General features: G+C 39.4%; 1 protein-coding gene across 1 annotated transcript in view; it reads right to left on the reverse strand.

Moving 5' to 3' along the window:
* Window positions 1-7,004: 7,004 nt before the first annotated feature.
* Window positions 7,005-24,866, reverse strand: part of LOC149286519 (acid-sensing ion channel 1-like) — a 69,133-nt gene continuing 51,271 nt past the window's right edge. The window contains exons 5-11 of the mRNA XM_089493895.1: window positions 24,302-24,452; window positions 22,420-22,476; window positions 21,408-21,561; window positions 11,358-11,449; window positions 9,744-9,823; window positions 7,483-7,587; window positions 7,005-7,109 (exon numbers count right to left, since the gene is read on the reverse strand). Coding sequence (XP_089350021.1) covers window positions 7,005-7,109; window positions 7,483-7,587; window positions 9,744-9,823; window positions 11,358-11,449; window positions 21,408-21,561; window positions 22,420-22,476; window positions 24,302-24,452 — 744 coding nt within the window. The remainder of the gene's footprint in view (window positions 7,110-7,482; window positions 7,588-9,743; window positions 9,824-11,357; window positions 11,450-21,407; window positions 21,562-22,419; window positions 22,477-24,301; window positions 24,453-24,866) is intronic.

Here is a 24,866-nt window from a genome sequence, read left to right on the forward strand (position 1 = left end):
ATGTCTCATGTATGTTTATGTTGTTACTTTTATTGTTGCCAATATTGCATTCTGTCTGTAAATGTGCTATTTGCATTGCACCCTGTTAATAAAATTATGTGCTTGAAACTGCAATCTCAGTGTGTTCTTTCTGGTAAAATACTTTGGAAATAATCCCATTGTACAGTGCTGCAGAATAAGATGGCGCTATACCAAAGAAATAATAATAATAATCAAATACTTCACATACCATTCAATGTTTGACAGATTGTTTCTTATAGCATGTAGTAGATCTATATAGTATAGTCTATCAAAAATAACAAATACAATAATGTCTAGACTAGATAGAAACATAGAATCTGACATGAGACATTAGTCTCATCAAGACTGCTAATTGTTTCCTGCTGTAGAAACTTTGAACCTTATTTATCCCTGGTCTTGTCTTATATTCATGGAAGCCTTGTTCCTATCCCATGCATATTTATATTCCCTCAGATTAAAATTGGTCCTGGCACTTTAAGGCAAGCAGACGACAAATGACACAAGTGTGGGCACCTGTTGGATACACATGGCTACACTGCAGGCAGTCATAGACCAAAGGATGGCATTGGCTGCACACGAGGCAAATACTTGGTACTTGGGAAGTGCCATTAGGTACTGGCCCACCACGAGTTTGTCCGGTGCGACTGATGGCCAGAACAGGACTGCTGTAGATGTGCCAAATTACACTTGTCCAAAGTCAAAATCTATGTCCCATGGGACAGTAGATATAGCATCATCAATTACATCAGCGACTGATGGGCCTGGTGAATGAGCACTTAAGTGATATTCAATGCAGGCAGCCTGGACAAGCCATTTATTATGGGTGAGATCACTCCCTCTTGGGTAGTTTGTCAGAAATGTATTGGATCTGGGGAATAATAATACAATGCTGTGCCTTGCCATTCCCAATACTAGGCAAATATTACACTGAGCAATAAATATGCAATATTTCTGTTATTTGAATTAATTGCTTATTTCCCTAACCAACACTTGACGTGTTACTCAGAGATTAGAAGAATAAGAAAGGCTAAATGCCTGCATCATTAAAAGTTCTCCATTGGGAAACAGAACACAGTATCACTGCCATGGCGGATTTAACACTGCGCAAGACACTGAGATTTAGGCTACTTTTTATGATTTTAATCACATTAACATCTCTTTAGTTTCTGTTTTGCTTCCCTTTCAATATGTTTAACATTAATTGCCTCTGCGGTAGCACTCTTACTACCTCGGCACTCTTGTGAACAGGGGACGGGGTGATTATTTGCTTCAGGGGAACATCTCAATTCTCTCTTTGGTTCAGAGCTGGTCATAGTTACTGTAAAATTGAAAGGCTGTAAAAAAGACTGGCCCCAGGCTATCATATGGCATACATTTTGAATATGGCAGCTGCCAGGAGGAGCAATGCACTTAATGCACATGAATTGCAAGACTTCCCGTTTAACCATAGAAATGAGCACTGATATTGATGCAAACGGTTTCTTTAAACCATCCTCTTTTAAGACATCTTTTAAAGCATTTGGAGACGTTCTTCGTTCTTCAACAACAAAGGCAATAAACATCACGCAAGGCTTAATGAATTGACAAGCAAGCTTTTCTTTGAGACGTAGGGCCATGGGACTCTTATCGCTTCTGTCTTATCCTAATGGAAGACTCATTGACTTCCTGCCCCGGGAGATCTATTTTATAAACTGTATTGTATCTGTTCTGTTCTGCAGCTTTCCATGAGAATGAAATGATATTTGTACATGAGGTTTTCTCACTCTCTGGTAAATATTCATTGGTTGCCATCCTGGAATACAATGCACATATAGGGTCTATTCAGAAAAGTTCAAATCGTCTTTTTATTTTTTTTTGAAAATACTAAATTTGGAGGTATCATTGAAACCAATTGGATTGGTTGTACCGATATTTGCCTCTTTTGCACTTTCCCAAATTTTTACAGTTTTTATAATTCATAAGTATCTCACATAGTTTCATTATTTCATTTGTAATAGACATTATTTAAAGCAAATTATAGTACAACAGGCTTTCTAAAAAAAAAAAAAAAAAAAAAGCCTCCTGGATATCGCTACGATTAATATCTTGTAAATATACCAGGGAACTGTCTAGGTTTGACCAGGAGGCTCAGGACGAAGTGCTGCTTCCCTGGGTTTCTGGGTCACTCTGGGTTTTCCATTCCCACCCCATGCCCAATTCTCCTCCCAACCCATCTAATTCCAGCCCTTCCCCCTCTCAAAGCCCCTCCCTCAGAAGAGGCACAGCTCAGGGTAGCCTACCACAAGAAGTTCCCAGATATGTGAATGAGCTGACCGACTCAAGACTCTTTAAATATTAACCCTTTCAATTGTCCATCATCAAGATACCATTTTAGAACTCACAACTGGTTAATGATTACATGCGGAAGTAAAGACATTATGAATTAGATTGCTGGTTTTGAAGCAGGGATTTCCGCTGTGATATACTGGTCAGAAAAACAGTAAGAAATATTAATAAACCAGGCGGAATAACATAATTTGTGATCTCAGAGTTCCCAGGTATCATTATTACTGGTCCCAGTTACAGGTCTGAGTTGTGGATACAGTTGTAGGAGCTTAAATGGGATCCAATACAGATTTTCAGTTGATTTTATAGAACCCATTAATAAAATCAGTATGATAAAACATACACTTTTGTTTAGCGTTTAGAAGAAGTAATGCACATACACCTTCCATAGTAATATCTCTCTTTATATCATTTTTAAGGAGTATACATATTTTCGCCATTTTGTGCTCTGAATGTAATGTACATAAACCTGTGTAATTAACATTCTCCACAGGGAAACACATAACAGCGTCCCGGATCCAACCCAAGAATATATACACTGAATTTTATACATATACATATATATATATATATTTATATAGATACATATACACTGATTTTATCTATTCATATATTTATAGATGATGGAAAAATATAAAAAGAATTACAAAATAATGAACTAAAAAGAGTGAATCGTCTTGAAAACACTTACACACTCTCACATGCATGAACACATACCAATTCGCATTTGCACACAAGTTCTAGGTACATATCTCTCAGGGCATAAAAAGATATGTGGGATTTTTACTGCTATTATAGTATAGTCATTGTGTGGGCTGGATTTTATTTTATTAGGGAAAAAAAAAATTCACAGTCGTGTCCCTATTATGTAAGAGGTAGAGAACAAAACTAACACCCAAAAACGGTTATTATTAATAATTTGTCTGTGTGCTGACACAATGGAACGTTCTTTCTTGATGGTCTGCTGACCGTACTCAGGCTGGCCAACTGGCGCACGGGGCAAATGCCGACTGGATATGCCTGGCTGCATGTTGCGTGAGTTACAATCTTAACGTGTGTTATCCAGCTGGCGGCCGCGCATGTCACTCGGTGGCCGCTGGCCTTAAGATGCTAGGTCCACCTGGTCACCCCCATGTGGCAGGCTCACTGCGTTAAAAATGTTTGAAGGTGGGGCATATAAAGGACAGGCGTGGTCAAAATGGGTGGGGCATAAGGTAAGTGGGCAGACCTATCATTATACCCTGCCCCCTTTGTCTCACAAAGCACCCCTGAAAAAGGATTATATTGGGAAGTGTCTACTCTGCCATATAACCCACATAGTTTAGCATAAAATGTCCACAATTTAATTATGTTTGGAATTTAGTGGCTTTGGTGTTTGTATCGCCAGTTTTATGGAAAATGTGCTGTTACCTGACACACTTGACAGGTCGACTTATCTAGTCTTTGGTGTCTTATATGCAAAGTTGTAGGTGGATATATACAATATGCTATATATGGATTCAAATTAATGTTAATAAATGTGTTTGTACACTCTGTGTTGAATGTACAATGTGTAATAAACTGCAGCGCTTTCATTCCAGTGAGCACATTGTTTTACTTGTACAGGGCAATGCAGTTCTTTATGTGACGTCTCTTTCTCATCTACCCTAAAAGCTATTTACTACGTCATTCTGTTATGGTCAAGAGTGAGATTTAATTTCTTGTGTAAGATGTACTTGCGATATATCTTTGGATGGTGGTGGGAGATAGAGGGCTGCAAATAGTTTAGGCACACACCTCATCTCAAGGTAGATATTCATGGGATATTATATAGCTGTGTGCATTTGCAAACACTAATGTTAAACTGGCATTTATGTGTAAGTAAACCGTACCTCCACCTAAACGATTAGACACTACAATGCTTGGGTACCTTACCTGCTATACTGCATGTGGGTGGCAAAGAACTACATGATTAACTCAGAGTCCAAATTTATAAATGAAGAAAATTGATTTGTGTAATTTCGATCCTATTATCTAGCAACAGATGGAAAACTTGCACAGTGATCTAAATGCAATTCTTAAATATCAACCATGAATACAGCAGATTTGGAAAGCTAGTAACAAACATTAGATATATTTAAGCCTGAACACACACTGATCCTTTAGTTTAATTTAGTATGTATGGATATGTCAAACCCGCTCCTGGTTGTGTCTTGCAACTAGAGATTCTGGGTTTTAGCAGCGCTGCAGACTGACAATTCATCATATTAGATTTAATAATAAAAATAACTGCATTTTTATCACTACCGCTATCAGCATTCAATCATCCCACCTTCATACGTGTTATGTGTGTAGGGATGGGGTTCAGAGTAGTTTAGTCTCTTTATTTGTCGTGAGGTGAGGAATTTTAATTGACGAGAATGGTAGAAAGAAAGGCAAGAAGAGGGTTCCTGGTTATTAGAGAATTACCAGTCTAACGTACTGAATATTAAAGTCCACTGAGTTGATGTTGGCAGCTGATGTTTCTCAGGGGTGATCATTAACAACGTCTCTTCACAGTGATCAATCATCCCATGGTCAAAATTATAGTTTGCCTTTTGGAGTTTGTAAGGTCTGGACTCCTGCGTGTATACACACTGACTTCTCATAGTACAATCAATGCAGCCATGGACAGTAAACAGTTCTAAAGTTATGTGGACTCACAAGAGTCCCGTTAAATGCTTAAGTTATTAGTTTTTGTAGCACCCCATTTTCAGGCTCATAGGCCACCATGTCCACAACTGGTTGCCGTTTCTGCTAAGCAGGAGAATTAGAAGAGGCTGATTTCTCTAGAATCCTACATGCGTTCATCTCAAATAAGGGCTTGGATCTTCCAACATGTAACTCACATTCACAGAATACTAAGTGTGGCATACCGCTATGAAAGGTGAATGCTGCCATCTTTTTCTATGTTCCACAAAGCCAGAAGAGTAAGACAGTAGGAAATATAAAGCAAATCTGCGCTGACACATAGAGACAAAGTGCCAAGCAACCAGGAGAAAGAGCAGATGGGGGTCAATTGCAGGGTATTTCACCAATTGAAGTCCCTGGAAGTTGCATTGAAATTATTCACATTGTGGATATTATCTCAATCTGTGATGATCAGGTGGGAGAGCAATAATCCAGTTGTGGCACAAGTGCCAAGAAAAAAATAAGCTAACCTGGTTTACTTGATATGAGAGTGGAGAAGCAAGACCACGAGGGCAAACCTAGATCTCAGCGACCAACAAAAGAAAGTAGATCCTGAACCATAAATCATACAGGAAAGCTTCACAGCTGTTAAAACTCTAGTGTTGGTCATGTCTGTAAAAATCCTGGCAATCTGTCAGGGTCAGAGGGTATATTAATGTAATTCATTAATGTGATGTGACCAGGCATCAGGAGGGTACCATCCGGGCATCAGAAGGGTACAACGTACTCGCACATGCCCAAAACATTACAGGGTATAGACTTTGTAGACCACACAAAGAACTACCCATTAGAGACCAGTTATTAAGTAACACAACATTGTGATCCACATATAGCACAGGACATTCGTTTTGTATGTTCAGGGTAGCAATTTCTATGTCCTTGTGTAGCGTAAAAGTCCATTTTAACTGATAGAGACTTGATCTCACCAATTTCTACCTAGAATATCATTTCTATAACTTGGGTTTACGACCAGCAAATGTAACTTTGTTTTTCGCAGTGCAGATTATATGCGGTCAATCTTGGTTTATGTCTAGTGGTTTTCTTTTCAATGTGTGCACTGAACACTATACCTTCTTATAAAATATCCTGCCACCTAATGAGAATTCCATAGTGTATCAAATAAAATATTTGCTGGGAATTGCGGGTGTTTTATTTCCCTTCTACATTTTGTATTTACACCACTTTTGTATAAAAAAACATCTTGTTCTTATACACTGATAAAAGTACTTGTCTGGAGGGCTGCAGCTACTATTGGACTACAACACCTATCATACTATCAAATTTAGAAGAACAACAGCTGGAGTGCCTGCATTGCCATAACTGACCAAAAGAATAATCCTCCACATTCTCCTTTTACTAAGGCTAAACGCAGGATTTGCTGGTGCAGCCTATCTGCATTTATCTTTTGGAAATGATTTTACTACAATTAGGGTACCATACTAGCATATACTCCACCACTTTCCATGTGGAGGGTTGCTGCATTGATATGAGTTCTTTTCATGGGTTAAGGCAGGTCACAATTTGCCCTTCTCCTTTAAACAAAGGCTGACGTGATTCCATATCTTGGTGTTCTGTGTGGCTGATATCAGTTGATGTTTGGAATATGATAAGAGCAATTTCTTTAGTTTTTCCTTCTATTCCAGGTCACAGAAAACTGCCCCAGTCCAAATGGCCTGAAGCTTAAATGTCTGCATTAGATTGTTGTCACCATTCTAGTAAATTCACAATAATGTGTAGTCTGATCTTGCTTTAGTGAGCTTTCCAGTTCTCTCACACTCTCATGGTAAATTCGTATTTTTGTCATTTTTTTTCTTGGACTTGGATAATGCTATTTTTGGTTATAGAAATTTTCAATCTGACTCTTGTGCGCTCTCTTGCTTATCTCTCTCTTATGCTGTTGATTACTTTCAGTCAAAGGTTTTGCTCTCCCATCCATCTCTCACATTGTCTCAGCAAGTAAAGTCCTCGAATGCTCCACGCACCGCATGGTGGGGCAGAATGTTGGCTGTGTAACTCATCCCAGTTGGGTGACCTCGCACACCCTCACAGGGAGCCTGTAATGAGAATGCTCTGGTCAGTGCAGCTGTCAGAGGGTTATATAAATAGGAAAATTGATCAAGAAATTTACAGGATAAGTTGGGAAGATCATGTTGATATTAAATAATATATCTTCAGTACATATAACTGTATAATAAAGTTAACAGCTATTAGCTGATTATATACTCAAACTAATACTCATGCCTTAAAATTGATTTTCATGGAACATATTAGGATGCATCATTTAGTATGATCTTGTTTATAGATGTTTATAGGATGTAGGGATGTCACACATCATGGAAAGAAGGTCAAATTACCAAAGTATAAAACTTTAATATCAGTTTCGTAAACTATGTGACTCTAGCAAATGAAAGTTACATGTTTTCTTACATGGCGCTTAACATCATCCAGACTTAATGTTACTCCTTTGTCGGTGTTGTTGCGTTTTGAATCCTTTCCACATTTAGCACCCCCACAAAGCTTGTGCCTCAAAACCTAAAAGGAAGACATAGCTATGAATACATACAAAACACCTATATAATGAGAATAATGATTTAACAAAACAGCTGGGAAAAAAATGCTATATAACCTGATTTCTCACTAGAAGTTCTTTCTTGACGCCATACATCTTAAGTGTATTTAAATACTGTGACATATTCTGTTAACATTACCCACTTCTACTGGGACACCACAGCACTTTATAATATGTTTACAACTTCAGTTCTACAGTCAAGCCTTCTAAGCTAGATGTTCAAAGCTTGCAGATGACACCACTACCTATCAAAACCCAGATGCGAGGTATGTTCTGACCTTCAATGATTGCACTATTAGCAAACATTGTTATCAGGGCCGGACTGGGACTGAAAAGCAGCCCTGGAAACATTTGGAGAGCAGCCCCATATAGTTTATCTCGCGATTGAGCTCTTATACCCACACGCACCCCTTATACATACCCGCGTCACACTATTTGCCGTACCAGAAAGCAAAACTGTTAAAAGGCCCTAATAAATGAAATATATTACACATAATGGAATCAAAACATTTACTACTGCAAACATTTTTAGATTGAGACATTTTTTGTTTTTGTTTTTATTTCCTTTTATTTGCCAACCTGCCAACAGCCCCTTCTACCCCCTTTTTATTTTCTTTTGCACAGAGCCCCATGTCAAGGAGCTTTCAATTACTTAAGTTAATAGAACCTGATTAAGTTAGTAGAATCTGATGTCTTTTCGTATTGCAGGCTACATCCAGAAAACAAACGCAGATCAATTCTGGTGGAGTGCCAGACATCTGCCCCAGGCTTGCCACTCTGCCCCCTTTTAACTCCCTATATGCCCCTCTGCCTCCAGAAATGCCTTATACCCCCTATATGCCACTCTGCCATATAGGGGGTTAAAAGGCATTTATAGAGGCAGAGTGGCATATAGGGGGTTAAAAGGCATTCGTAGAGGCAGAGTGGCATATAGGGGGTTAAAAGGCATACCATGGGGCACTCCAGAAAAGCCTTATACCCTCCTATATGCCACTCTGCCCCATGATATGCATTTTAACCTCCTATATGCCACTTTGCCTCCAGAAATGCCTTGTAGCCCCTATATGCCACTCTGGCATTTAGGGGGTTAAAAGGCATATCATGGAACAGAGTGGCATATAGGGGTATAAGGCATTTCTGGAAGGAGAGTGGCATATCATGGAGGCAGAGTGGCATATGGGGGGCATAAGGCTTTTATATAAAAAAATATACAGTTTGTTAAAAAAAATAAATTTGTTTATTTACCTTCTACTTCTTCCACTTTGGGGCTTTTTCATCCTGGCATCCGTCCTCTGGTAGCTGCAGCCCGCAGTTTTCTATGTTGACAGGATGTCAGTGACAGGACATCCGGTGCTCCAGCAGTCTGAGTGTGAGGGGGCGGAGCTTTCACCCCTCACGCTCCTCCCATCACTATGCGGCCATCAGATTAATGGAAATTTAATCGAAACGGCCGATGCGTGCTGACACCGCCGGCCGGAGCTACTTTAATTCTTTTTTTTTTTTAAATTGAATATGTCGGATCGGCTTGCCATATAAAGTAAAATAAAAAAGTATTAAAGTAGCTCCGGCCGGCGGTGTCAGCACGCATCGGCCGTTCCGATTAAATTTCCATTAATCTGATGGCCGCATAGTGATGGGAGCAACATGAGGGGTGAAAGGTCCGTGCGAGGGGGCGGGGCTTTCACCCCTCACGCTGCTCCCATCAGTAGGCGGCCATCGCACACGGCCGCTGAGTGCTGATGCCGCCGGCCGGCGCTGCTTTAATACTTTAATAAATAAAGAACTGAAGTAGCGCCGCCCGGCCTACGAATCTGCCGGCCCACCGGGAAATTTCCCGGTATCCCGGTGGGCCAGTCCGGCCCTGATTGTCATTGCTATGCCTATACAAGCATACCTAATCTATTACTACAGTTTAGGATATTATTATGTGAGGTTGTGATAGCTAATCTTTTGGTTTTTTTTTAACGCTGCAAAATGTTTTTAAATGCTTTTTGGTGCACTGTTCCTACCATGTCCCTACCTGTCCCTTCCCCATTCCAATACATTTGTCAGGACTGGCAAAATAATTGATGCAATTTCAAAATAAAATGTCAAGACTTATTTTATTCTCCCTTCTTACTTCATAGGCGTAGTCAAAAAGCTCCAGAACCGTTAGGATACTCGCTCCAATAAACAAGCCCATTTGTCCCCCAATGTCACCTAAGTAAACAAAAAAAGGCATTACAGTAAGAAAACCAACGAGGCAGAAAGTTTTAGACTTAGAAGTTTTTTACAGTGATTATATACAGTCGTGTAAAAAAAAGAAAGTACAGCCTCTTAGTATTCCATGGTTTTACATATCAGGACATTCATAATCTGTTCTTTTGCAGGTCTAGAAATTAGATAAATACAACCTCAGATGAACAACAGCACATGACATATTATACCATGTCATGATTTATTCAACAAAAATATAGCTAAAATGGAGAAGTCATGTGTGAAAAAATCACTCTCTCACATCATTGTGGAGGAATTTTGGCTCACTCTTCTTTACAACATTGTAAAGAAGCTCATTGAGGTTTGCGGGCATTTGTTTATGTACAGCTCTCTTAAGGTCCCGCCACAGCATTTCAATTAGGTTGAGGTCTGGACTTTGACTGGGCCATTGCAACACCTTGCTTGTTTTCTTTTTCAGCCATTCTACTGTAGATTTGCTGGTGTGCCTGGGATCACTGTCCAACACTGACCCAATTTTCACCAAGAGTTCAGAATACTTCGGTATACTATAGAGGTGTACATGGTTGACTCAATGACTGCAAGGTTCCCAGGTCCTGTGGCTACAAAAGAAGAAGCAACAATTGCTTCTGTAAGATCATTGCTGATGTTTTTCTTCATTTGCATTGTATTAACACAAACCAGCAAACTGCTACAACTTTGGCTTTTATATGGGTGGTTACACTTGCTGGTGATCAATTAATAAAGGGCATTTGATTGGAAGCACCTATCTGTTACTTAGCATCTTAATTCATATGGAAGCAGTAAGGGTGTACTTAGTTTTTCCCACATGTCTTCTCCATTTTGGCTTCATTTTTGTTGAATAAGTCATACATGTTGTTGTTCAGCTGAGGTTGTATTTACCCAATTTTTAGACTTGCTAAGGAACAGATTATTGTTTTTATGTCCTGATATGTAAAACCATAAAATTCAAAGAGGGTGTATTTTCTTTTTCACACGAAAAAAATATATATAAATATACACCAATAAATAAAAACATAGGGGCAAAGGGTGAAACAAAGAGGATAGATGAGATCACAGTAAAAGGAAAGGAACACAACAGGAAAACACTAGCTGTGGAATGATGGAAATTGTTCATAATAGGAAGGATAAAATCAGATGGAAACTGAAATGGAAAAAAAGCACATAGAATGCAAAGTGCTAGGGAGAAATTGGAATATTATATCTTGGACAGACAGTATGCAGGAAAGGAATACAAGCAGAGATAACCAATACAGAATTAAGAGCTACGGAGCAAAATATTTAACAGAAAATAATGAAGGATGAAGAAGTGGTGAATATGGGTGGGTGGCAGAAAATATAAAAAACAGATTACTTTAACATATGAAGGGGACATTAGTAAGCCTGATGCCTGACTGATAAGGTGTCTCAGAGAATCAATGCACAACAAGCCAAATTATTGCTTAACAATGCAATGAAAAGCAAAGGCGAAATATGACTGGTTAAGGAGATGTCTCACCCAGAAGTCCAGCCACTTCATATGCTTTCTTCTGTTCAATGGTTTCATAGTTTAGCGCTTCAAAGAAAATATCCAGGACCAAAATATTCTCACTATTAAACAGAAAGCAAGGCACTAAGAGACCAGAGTAAGAGAACAACAGAAGCGCAATACTGTGACTGATAATAACATCACTAAAATTGACTACATGGTGCATTTGGTGCCATTTGTGAACACAGCTGTGGACAAAATGAAGAGGGCAAAAATGATGAAGGCAAAAATGAAGAGGGCAAAAACAAAGACAAAAAGATAGTCAGACCATACTGAATAAACATAACAACATGTACCAATATCACTACAGTGCAAGTGACATGAAAGCTAATTTCAGATGTTGGTTGGGGAATATATTGGGAAGGATTTCAGGAGGATTTCCATCTGCCTAACTTCTGGATGATGATATTTTATAAATGCAACTGGCAATATTGGCTAACTGGGAAAGGGCAAAAGAAGACTGTCTAACAAAACGTAATTTGTGTACTCGGACCCGATTGTTTCGTTTTCTTATGACCGAGGAACAGCACATAATGATCGGAAATGCAGTGTAAATCAGAAATGTTAAGAAAAGAATGGAATTAGGAGTAGTAGCCAGCTCACAGGCCGTCTGAATCCGTAGAAAGCTACAAACATTGCAGCTGTAATCACTATACATGTACCAGGACTGAAAGGAAGTACATCTAAACAATTTACAAAAGATCTGAAAATCCCAACATCAATAGGTAAACGACTGGGAGACTTAGATGGCTCGATCTTTTGTAGACCTTTTAGTAAGGTTTAATCGGAAGAGATAATGGGAAGAGATCAAATGTAGAGAGGAGGCCTAGCTAACTAAGAGTGAGGCATGAACTACTAGCTCGAGGGGAGTAACGCCTTGGGGTGGAGAGTGGAGAAGTGACTAATCTGTGGAAGCGGAGGCGTGGATGTAAGTATGTTCATCTATGAATACACAGATACTTATTTGGGAAACCAGAACAGATTATTACACGCACAGGTCATTGTTGTTAATCTAGGGACAAGGGAGTGGCATTTGACCCCTTTCACTCCCACCCAAGTCTTGCTCTGATCCTGTCACCTCTTAGCCCATTTTAATTCTTTTGAGGACTAGACCTGACTCATTAACAGGGGAGGGCTGGCAGCCTAAGGCCTGGGGGGCAAGTCTAGTCAAGTGGCCCATTGCGCCACCAAAGCGGCTGCGAGCGACATTGATAGCAGTCACTCCACTGGCGCCTAATGAAATTAAAGCGGCCGGCATGCACGCACCGCGCCGCCCAATAGCCGTGCCTCAGCTCTTTATCCCACCCCTTTTAAGACGTGGGACGAAGAGCTAAGGAATGGCCATTGGGCCTGACTGCCGCACGATGCAAGGGCGTACCTAGAGTATTTGGCACCTGTGGCAGATCCTGTATGTGGCACCCACACACACACACACTTTAAAACTGCATATTTTCTATGGTTAGGCAAACATTGACAGGGGTACAGCAAAATTGTTATCATTATATACTGAGGCACACATTGACGGTGGTACAGCATAACCGTTATCATTATATACTTAGGGATTACGCTGTACCACCGTCAATGTGTGCCTATACTTTGAGCCAGACACTGACAATACTGCAGTACAACCCCTATCACTATATACTAAGCCAAACATTGATGTGGTGTAGGCCTAACACTTCAGTGACTGGCTTAGTATATAGTAGGGATGCACCGAAATGAAAATTCTGGACCGAAACTGAAAATTCAGCATTCATTTGGCCAAAACCCCAAAAAATACATATAATCAACAGCAATCACAATCCTATCATGCCCAGGTTCTAGCATGTACTGGCTGACTTAGCATGATAGGCGTCTGATTGCTGTTTGCAACCATATATATCTATTAATACTGTTATTGAATTATCGGACAAAAAAAAATAAAAAATTGATAACAGCAATCACACTCCTATCATGTCTAGACAGCCTCCCTATGCCATGCTATCCCCCCACACTTCCATGCAATCTGAAACCCTCATTCACAAACATTCATCATAAACTACAGCATAACACCCATCACTCTCACACACTTACTAATATTTTCCTACCTTTCCTCTGGCACTGTCACTTTTCCTCCTCCTCTTCATTCTACCTCTTCTTCTTCCTCCTCTGTGTCCTGTCCTTCCGGTGCGCGGAAGACGGTGGGCGTGGCTTCAGTGTTGTGCGCCGGGATTTGACATCAAGTCTCGACGCACAGCCACAGTTGCCGCGCGCATCATTTTTGGTGGCCAGTCCCGGTGGCAGCCGCTTAGTTTTTAACTTTGCGGCTGCCATGAATGTTCGTCTGCCGGCCGCCCGGCCAGCCCGTCGGCCCGGATTCAGGGCGGCCTGGGGGGCAATTGCCCCCCTGCCCCCCGGCCCAGCTCATTAACATGGACGCACCACCTTCCTGACTTCCTTGTTTAACCAGAGAACATTTCAGAAGATATATAAATGCGAATTTCCAGCCCAGCTGGTGGAATTTTATTTTGTGCATTTATTTATGAAGTTAGAATCAAGCATAGTTTTCATATACTAATGGAATACTTCTGCAGAAAACACTTCAGACTAACCACTTATATAAAGAGACATAAGCAATTTCAAACTGACAAATTCTTGCTTAATTACGGTAGCTGTGAAGGTTAATGGAGGTGATGAGAAAATAGAGCTTGCCATCATCGCCTTGGCAGGTATCCCAGTCGCAAAAAGCCCTTACCATGCTATGAAGAGGCAAGTTGGCCTTTGTCACCCAACAAGCCCCTCTATATGGGACAAAAAAAAGGCAGGGCACTTCCATAGTGGTCCACCAGCGCGGGAGGAGAGATTTCTAGATCTCTGTCACTTGTGTTCAGACCTCACATAAAACCAGTATATGATGTCACATCCTGGCCCATTTGCTAAATGGAATGTAGCTTTGGAGCATGTGACAGGTAATATGCGCCAGAGTAGAAACAGATCATTGCTTCCTAATGAGTGGTCCTCCAAAAAGTCAACCACCCCTCTCAGAGGGCCATCTTAGTTGTGGCTACAGTGCATTGCTAGAAAGTAAAAGCCCTAATGCAACATTTTGCAGTAGATGCTGGCTAATTCAATATACATAAAGATCTAATGATTGTACTTGATTACTAAGTATTTTAATAATTATACAGCTAATTTTATTTAAAAAACAATCAACTCTACTGTCACCACCAATCACCAATCACCAATCACCAATACATTGAAATTGAATAATACTGCACATTTAACTTTAAATTGAGGATTTTTGAATTCTTGACTGGAATTTTTAATAAAAGAAAACTGTATTTAATTTTATTATCCCTAAGTCACCTTCACAAAAAGGAAATGAAAAAGTCTGCAATAATCTTAGTTCATGTTCTAATATTTTTCGTTAAAAAGCTCACTTGGTGGAACATTACACATGGCACATATTTTGAAGCAGAAACAAGCAAATAAAAAGGAAATAATTCACTGTGTATTTCGAATATATGAAATTAGCATTTTTTTATAATTCTCTCACAATGCATATTTTAGTGGTAAACTTTTTTCTGAATGGGGCTTACGTTTCTAATTTTTTTATGGAGATCCAAGGGTAGTTTTTGTGAGAGAATGACCTGTCATCTCTGAGTACCTTGGGGGTCCTGTGTGACAGCTCATTCTGTCACAGCTTTAAAGTAACATCAAACACAGTCCAAGTCTCGCACTCCAAAGGTAAGTATCTTGTAATTTTGTTTATTAACAAGGTGCCTGTGAATCAAGTGGATTACAACATGTTAACGCATTTCACATTTGGATCAGCGCTTACTCATAAGGGGTATATATCTCAAAGAAGGACATGGGGCAGAGTCCAGGTAACACCACAAAGTGTCCCTCCAAAAGGTGACACATATTTATATGTGTCTGTATGTGTTGTACCTCTAGATACATAGAATAAGAAAGGAACATGGGCAATATTTTGAAGCAGAAACAAAATATTGTGCCCATTTTTGGACAAAAACCTCTAATGTTCTTTGGTTCTTGGCCATGTTGCTAAACTCAGGATAGCCACATGCCCGTCCCATTCATATGTAAAATCTGTCACTGTATTAACCTCCGCTTCATCTGTTAGAAGGCTGTTCCCCATCTACCACCGTGATGTAATACATTCCTTAAATCACATCTAATCCTCTAGTTTTAGATTTTGACCTTGTCTTCTAACTTTTACTCTTGTTAGAAATGTAAATCCTTCTTGCACTGAATCTCTTTATGTATTTAATGCTCTTACAATATCTACAATATCTCTTGAAATACTATAGTCTTCCCTGATATTTATTATCCTGCAAACCATTCACCATTGTAGTAGCCCCTTCTGTGGACTCTGTAGTATATCTGTATCTTACTGTATATCAGCTCAACACATCTCCTAGATGCCAAACAGCTGCGGGGGCAGTGGCGGGGAAAGGGGCAAATGTATGGGGGTCTCCTTTGCAAGGGGGACACTTTCAATAATTTAAAGGGACTACTCAGCTATCACATCTATTAAAGGGCCCATTATGGATGGAGTGTCCCTTTAATGACACCAATTGTATGTTTGATTTTGGCTGTCGAACAATGAAAGAATTAAGAATATATAAATAAATAAATATATATATTTAAACAACTAAGAATTATTTAAAGGGAAAAAACAAGACTCAAGAGATTTTATAGCACAATAACACTAAATCATTTTAAATGTAAAGTGCACTTTTAATGTTACCGCTAAGAAGCCAGCTTCTGGGATTGATTCCCATCTCGAGTGCACAGAAGATGAGTCGATAACCTTTGCAAGCTGCATAAATCTCTCTAACCTAAAATATGTGCAAACACATGTACCGCTTCCCATTTATGCCGCACAGTTCCAGAAGATAATTACCTGCAGGACGTATCTGAAAGGGCTCTAATATTTCCAGAATAAAATATACCTTTTGCCATTTTTATTTCACCTACGACATTTTACAGTTCAATATTTTCTGAAAGTAAGTTATTTTAAAAAAAAAGCTCCCTACATTTCTGTTTAAATCCAATTACTGTTCAGATGTTTAGAATATCTCGAATGGGATTAAAAAAAATCTTATGTGGTTGACCTTTCATAATGTATGCACCATTCCAATATAGAACACACTACAATCAGAATCCATCTCCTCGGTGTTCCTAATTTGGCTGGTGCTGCCATTTGAATTCCAGGAAGAAGTATAGAATTTGAGAATATCCCAGGATCTATCCTATACTTTACACAGTAAAATCTGAATTATAAACAAGGGTTGTTTCTTTCTCACTACTTCCTAAAATGGGGGGGGGGGGGGTGTTGGGCATATATTTTTCAACATTACTTCCCAAATAATTAGTAACAACAACTAAATGTTTTTAGGAAAATACCCAACCCTCTTATTAAATTTATTAAATATACGGGGTAAAACACACGTGTAGAGTCTGCATAAAGCTCATCTGGGTGACACTACAAAACACATTGGAAGGTAGATATAGATTAAAATGCCTGAATTAAATTAAAAAATAAATACATTTGAGCACTAAATACAGAAAGAGATATTACTTGTCATAAATAATTGTATATACATTTCATTTTTATATATACGCCCTGGGAGAACTACCTGCCCAGGGTTTGGCACCTGGCAGGTTGGTCTGGCTGCTGTTTTAATGCAAGACGCATGTGACAAATCTGTGTAGCCGTGACAAATATCTAATATCATCTTACCATGACGATATGTGGGTTTGGTATTGCCCTTGGGGTTCATGTAACGGACTATCTTCAGTGAACTTATTATTATTAATGTAATACATATGATAACTGAGTATACCCTCCATACATCTGGTATTTTTGCCAGCACCTTGCCAAACGCTTGATACTCTACCCAAACGAACTTCAGCGCTGGCTCGTATGGGATTTCCTGATGTTCTATCAAGATCCCATACACACATACACAAACTCCGGGTAGCCGGAGCCCACCTTTGCGGGAAATGTCCAGGACTGCCTATCTATATCGTGGGCGTTCCCACTGCCGTCAGTGCGGGAAATGGGTGTAGGGGTGGTGCGTGTCAGGACCCCGCTCCCCCGACCCAGAGAAGTAGTGCTTCTCCTAGAGTTCTCTGGGCCAAACCCGGAGAGTTCCAGGTATTCTCCTACACCTTCAGGGACCGGTAAAAAGTATAATATAGTTAATTAATATGCATTCATCATTGGTGAGAATGCTGGGGCCAGTAGACTGTCCTGTCTCAGCCGCAGATGATTCAATGATTTCAGGAAATCCACTCCTGCGCCAAGCGTGTTTATGATCTCCACACCCCATGGGCTGCCACCCTGCTAAGTGCTAAAGGAGTGTTCTTGACCATTTTCAGTGCTGATTCACACACACATTACAGGAAACATTAGTATTCAAATACAGATAATGCTTTTGCTGCAAAAGAGGTAATGGAAATGCATCACTGCCATTTCAATGGCATCATTTTACTATGAAAACTAAATATGTTGGAGGTATACACGGAAAAAAAAGACAATTAATATAATAAAATGAATATGAAAGTTTAAAACAACCCTGGTAAGACATGGCTCGATATCACTGGGGATAGCATATTTTTGTTAAATATTCGGGTTAATTTAGAAAACATATGTCGGGCTCTTTACACAGGACATATTGTAGTTATGGCACAGGTAGGGGAACTTGTAGAATGAAGGGCCCAAACGAAGGAGCCACTAATCCTTAACACATACCTCTGTCTAAACAGATGATCGGATGGAGGTGAGTGCTGGCCAGATAAGTGCATGCTGGCAATATAAGTGCATGCTGGCAAGATAAGTGCATGCTGGCAGCCTGGTCAGTGGTGAAGAGTATACGCCTAGCAGGAATGTTGGGAGGTATTCAGTGGTATAAAAGAAAGACATTTTGTATTTTTAGAGGACTGAACATTTTGTTTACCATTTTTGTGACTGAAGTGTGAAGGTGTTTGCAAATGTCCTTGTGTGCGTTTGCAACTAGATATGCATAGCATATTATAATAAAAATGTTTGCTATGCGGGTTGCTAAGAGCAGGTGCTCATTAATGTTCCAGACGAGCAGCCATGCAAATCCTGGCTGCTGTCAAAAGAACAGACGGGGGAGACCATGCATGCGATCCTGACACTGACAAACTTTCTAATCTTCAAAGAATGTAGAGAGCTTGAAGCAGGTAGTGCAAGGGTTAGATTAAACACCACTAGAAAAATAAATCTATGTAGCCAACTAGGACTACTGACCTAATCATCCTCTCCTACACTTGAATTCTACGAGGGAACATTTGTTTACCTATCTATTCGGTGCTGATTAGTAAAGGTCGCTCGCCACCATTGTCTAGTAATGATGCCCAAGGAAAGGGAGGCTGGAGTTGGGCTCCTGGCTTTCCATGCATTTCTTTATATTGAGTTATTATAGAGCAGGCTTTATATAGTATCGTATATAGTGTTCTGTTTACATACTTAATACGGTATGCTTTAAAACCATAAACAGGTTTTACTTCAGACCAGGGCTCTGCAACATATATGAGAATGTTGTATTACAACACCTACGATGCTCAGCCACAGAAAGACTGGATATACATCATGGATCCAGATCATGTTGAGTAGCATTTCTTTAAAGATATATAGCGTTATTTTAATCCACATTGTTTTTGTACCTCATCAGTCCCCCTTAATCTCTTAAATTTGACTTGGATCGCTATTTTATTTGGTAGATAATACATGAAATAAATAAACTAATACAGTGGAACTAAGTCATGGGATAGAATTTGCAAGGGCTGCATCCGTGACATCATACTATCAGAAAAGTGAATATTGCTGTATTAGCCCATGAGAAATGCAGTCTATAGTTGACGTTAATACCATTTATTCGGCCAAAATACAAAACGATGTAAAGTTAAATACCCCACAGGTCTCTTCTTCAGATGGATTAACTTCAACTACAGACTCTATGGATCATTTACTTTAATCTATGGACAAAAAAGTCCAAAATAAGTAAGGTAATCTATTACAATAAATAGGATGTTGCACATCTATAGTATTGTACAATGTATACAAAATTCTAATGTAATCATAGGCAGTTTGAAATGTTCACTTATTATTTTTAGTAGTGTTCTTCTTTTTGTGTCTGATTTTGTTCTTGTCTTTTTTTTAGGTTTTATATCTTAGAGACTAGCAAATAAAAGCCATATTATAATTTAGGAACAAAAAACAAACACAATGATATATTTTAAACAAAATATTTCAGTCTGGAATACCTCCAGTAAATATACTGTAGCCGAATGGCTTTTGTTTATGATTGCTTTGGAGCTTAAAGGCGTTCATAACTGTTCTGCAAGTGCTCTGGGTCTGACAATAATAATACGGCAAGAACAATACAGAATAAAATTTATTTCCCACATTTAAACAGCGCACAGGATGGCATGGAATTCTTTACCGGTTTGTGTAAAAAGTATTGTACACGATTCCAATGGGAACAAACTCTTGTTCTTTTCTATGCAGGCTTTTATTAATTCAGAATTTGCTGCTCATACTTAATTAATATTGATAGTCTGTACTGAGCCTATAAGGGTATAACTACACGTCTTGAATGTCCATTGTCTAAACATGATGGAAATCTCCATTGTTGCACTTTATCTTTGTTGAGTTGATCACTGCTTCTGTCAACCTCATTGTGAACATAGTTGCCTTCCAAGCTGGCTGGTCTTGACATGTGCCAATCCTAACACATTTACTATAAACAAGTATTAATTATTATATTTGTCTATTAAAACTAAACATAACTATTTTACGATCAATGTAATTGTTTTGGAGATGTATGGTTTAAAAAAAATTAGATGGTTTACGTTAAGGAGCTGAGAACTCTGGCAAAAGATGGCAATACTAGCATAACAACCTGATTTTCTGTCCTTCTCCTTTCTTAGTAACAGAGAAGAGTAGAATGAGATGGTGAGGGCTTAGGCCAGCGAGTTATATTACATTACATTAATATATATATAGCACCAGCAATTTCTGTTGCACTGTTAGAATAGAGGGACAATGGAAATATTTAACTTTACAACTAACAATGAGATTAACACACATTATGATTTACATGAAAACGGAGGGTGCGTTTTCGTTGTTCAGCCCGAATACCGAAGAAACGGACATGGCGGCGGCAAAACGTATACGAAGACGAAGACACACAACATGAAGAATCTTCGTATTCGTCTTCGTTTACTAATCTCCCTGGTCCCTTCAACATCTAGCCTACCTTATCTATGCATCATCGCAGGGGTTAACGGGAGCGGAAATCCTTAGGTTCGCCATCAGATGTTAAAGGTCCGTGCGAGCGACTCTATTGGTCACCAGCAGGGAGCTCGTCTGCCATCAACCAATTGGTTGATGCCAGAGGAGGCCCCTGCAGGCGACCAACAGGGTCGCTTGCATGGATCTTTAACATCTGACGGCGGAACTTGGGCTGGGGAGACCATCTCCCCGCTCCAAGAGTTAAAGATCCATACGAGCGACTCTATTGATTGTTCGTACAGACCATTAACTCTTGGAGGTCTCTCCCAGCCTGGTTTCGGCACCAGAAGTCTGCATGAGTGACTCTATTGGTCACTAGCAGAGGGCTTGTCTGCCATCAGCCAATGAAGTGCAAGTGCCTGAAACGAACACAGGAACGGGCGAATATTCGTGGAACACGAAGATTTTTTCCCTCACGAAGACAAAAATGAAGACGAACGCGAAGAGTAAAAGTCATTTTACCATTGCTTCAGACATGCCCCTAGTAGCAATTAAATCGAAAACAACAACTTATTAAATATTTTCATTTAAGATAGTTGTACTTGGAACTCAATCATCAAGAAAACTAAATTGATTAAATACACACATATCAACAATGCAGCGAAAAGAGATGGGTAGCAAATTATTAGAAACTTTCTCTGAAATCTATAACTGTGCACATAAGATATATTTCAAATTCTGTATAAACTCACAGTATATACTGCTCGCTCTTGTTGTATTTCTTGGCCAGATACCGTGCTGAAGCTTTGCTGGGGATTTTCACCATGGACAGCTCCTTGCCAAATCGAGTCATGTTACATGGAGTTTCACATACACAGAATTCATTATCTTTCTCCACTAGGAAATCTGAGGAGCGGTATATCATTTAGACAGTAAAATGGAGAGTGCAAGAAGAGAAAAAAAGAGACAGGGGCTATGTTTGTAATATGTATATACATATATTCACACACACACACACACATATATATATATATATACATATATATATACACACCAGTATGTGTGTATATATATATATATATATATATATATATATATATATATATATATATAGGTATTGTTCAGTTCATAATTTGATGCTTATAAATAATAATTGCAAGCTGGCAACTGGAGACCTGACAATTCCAATTCCCAGGAGCCAGAACATCTGAAACATTCTACTAATGGGGTCTAGTGTTTCAGAATATTATGTACAAAACACTCTATGCTGCTTTATATTGAACTTAATTATGCAAGGTATTGTTTTGCCTTCATCCTCTTTATTCTAAGCATTGCTTACCCGTGTTTTGCCCAGAAAACCGATTTTTTACGGGTATGGAAGGCTTGGATGTCAAGTCACAAATATTCCCATATATCTCCCCAAAATATGTATGCTCTAGCCTGATAAACTTGGCTACACTGAACACCTATTATATTTTAGAATAGTTAGACTTTTAAAGACTATATTTCCAACAGACTGAGTTAATACCCTTAACATCCTTGTGAGCTCAATAAATAAAAGACTCCAGCTAAAGATATATAACCAAAAGCTTAGGACGTGAGCTCTTAACTCGCAGAAACAAAAACAACTTTATTCTGAGGATGCAGGACAGAACATTTTATTATTTTGTGCCAATAAGTCCCTCTATGAAAGCATGCCTAAACTACAATACACAATGGCAATATAAAAAAATAAATAAACCCATAAAAAAACCAATATCTCACCAAGTGCAGGATCTGCACATTCTTTGTACAGCTCTGGAGTACAGTATGAAGCATCTCCTGGCAAGAGGAAAAAAATCATCAAACCAAAGGAACATCATAAAGTTAAGTAAATAAATGTTGTGGTACACACTTGTTTAAAAAATTCTATAAAACTCATCATCCTAGCAATCCGATCACCTTCAAGCTTTCAGGAATTGACCCACTTTGAGTCTCCATTGATTTTCATGAGCACTTAGAAAAGAATATTAACTGTGTGATGCCCAGAGAGCTATTTTGAATTAAGCTTAATGGATCTTATTTGGGTTTAGATATCACAGCTAAATTTGCCATTGACATGATGCTTATTATCAATATCTATGGAGGGTCTATTTTCAGTCCATCTTTGCCTTTAGTGAATAGATCCCCCACAGAGTACCAGGGTGTGCAGTGCTTTATCGTCACAGCCCATGGGTGAGTTTGTACTGGCTTTACTTCTACCAACTGCCAGCCATTTATAAATATCAAATCTCTATGATTGTGCTGCCACATTAACTATTCCTATTTCCAAATTGGGAAATCCACTGGAACTCTACGGTTTCTTCCTGATCCCTCTTTTGTTTGGTTAGAATCCAAATAAGGTATTTTCATGATTATACTCTCCGCAATTCAATATTTTTTTTGTGTATTCCATTTTCTTACCTTTATACAATAGCATACTTAACCTAATTTATGTGTTTGTATTCTACACACAACTAAGCCGATACACCAGCCATCATATGGACGTTAATACAAATGATTTTGCAGAATCCCCCTTATGCATTTACTTAAACCCCCAGCAATGTCAGGGCCAGGAGGTGTGTTTGGCTGAACACATCTTCTGCCATGTGATATACATACTGACGGTGAGCTCCAGTGCTGGCTTAGTTAACATTAGACTTGGGGGCCGGCCATCTCTTCGTGTTTGTCTTCGTTGGTTGATGGCAGACGAGCCCCCTGCTGGCGACAAATAGAGTCACTCGTACAGACTTTTAAAATCCTGGTGCTGCAACTTGGCCAGGGGAGACCACTGGTCTCCCCGCTCCAAGAGTTAAAGGTCCGTACGAACGACCAGAGGAAATTGGTTGATGCCAGAGGAGGCCCCTGCAGGCGACCAATAGAGTCGCTCTCACGGCCCTTTAACTCCTGACAGCGAACGTACGGATTTCCGCTACCGTTAACCCCTGCGATGCTGCGTCGATAAGGTAGGCTAGATGGGGAAGGTACCAGGGAGGTTAGTAAACGAAGACGAACACGAAGATTCTTCGTGTTGTGTGTCTTTGTATAACTTTTGCCGTCGCCATGTTCGTTTGTTCGGTATTCGGGCTGAACAATGAAAACGCACCCTTCGTGTTTGTTTTCATGTTCGCCCGAATACGAATGCACAAGTCTGGTTAACATGGCAGGGAGTAACTTATAAAAACCGCCAGACCAAGAAGGTGGAGGGGAGCTGCAGGTCTCTAAGGTAAGTGCTTGTGTTTATTTGATGAGGGTGTCTGGGACGTTATAGTGCCCATAGAAACAAGAATTTGACAGCAGGTAAGAGCCATTTTCCTAATCTAGTCTACCCATTTATATCATGGAGGACTCAGAACTTAATCAGTCCATGGTCGTGTGTTTGATTCAGGACAGCTTTATGGTTATCCCATACATGTTTAAGTCTCCACCACTTCTGATGTTGGGCTGTTTCATTTATCTACCATCTTCCATGTAAAGTAAAACTCCCTTACATTACAGCTAAACCGCTAACTCTCTAGTTTTAGACTATGACCTCTCATCAGGCAGAACTGTTATTTTAACTTGTAAACTGTATATTGACAACTCAATGCTGTTGATTACACAGAAAGTAAAGGGCAGCAGTCAGTACCTGGCATATGCACCATGCGACAGTTACAGTTCTCCACCAAGTAACGTGTCTCACAGTCTATCCGACAGGCAGAGATACTGTACGTGTCAAAGAACTCGGAGTCCATGGCACTGGATTTACAGTCTCCCCAAGGAGGGGGCAGGTATACAAGCTGGAAGATCACAAGTGTGAAAGACAGACAGTGAAAGGATAAGATATTAAGAAAGTAAAAATGACAGATTGGTGAAATGACAGAGATGTACAGGTCCACATCAGATCGATTATATAGTATTATATCATCATGACTAGCTTCATGACAATCGTGCACTCCGTGAAGGCAGATTTTGACAAAAACAAGGATGTTTACATTAAACAGTACTGTGTATGATGTTTCTAGAACCACATTGAGTTACAAATGTTTTAAATTCAACATAGTGTGTGGAACGCTGTTAAATAGGCACTACAGAAATGTCTACCACCAATACACAGGGGTGTTGGCTTTTGTGTTAGTATATTGAAGGGTGTCAGAACACGGACATCTTAACTGGAGTCTCTTTAATCTAAAAACACAATCATATTTTATCTT

The sequence above is a fragment of the Sceloporus occidentalis genome, unplaced genomic scaffold, assembly GCF_023333645.1.
Source record: "Sceloporus occidentalis isolate IW3139 unplaced genomic scaffold, rSceOcc1.0.p SCAF_68, whole genome shotgun sequence".
Classification (NCBI taxonomy): domain Eukaryota; kingdom Metazoa; phylum Chordata; class Lepidosauria; order Squamata; family Phrynosomatidae; genus Sceloporus; species Sceloporus occidentalis.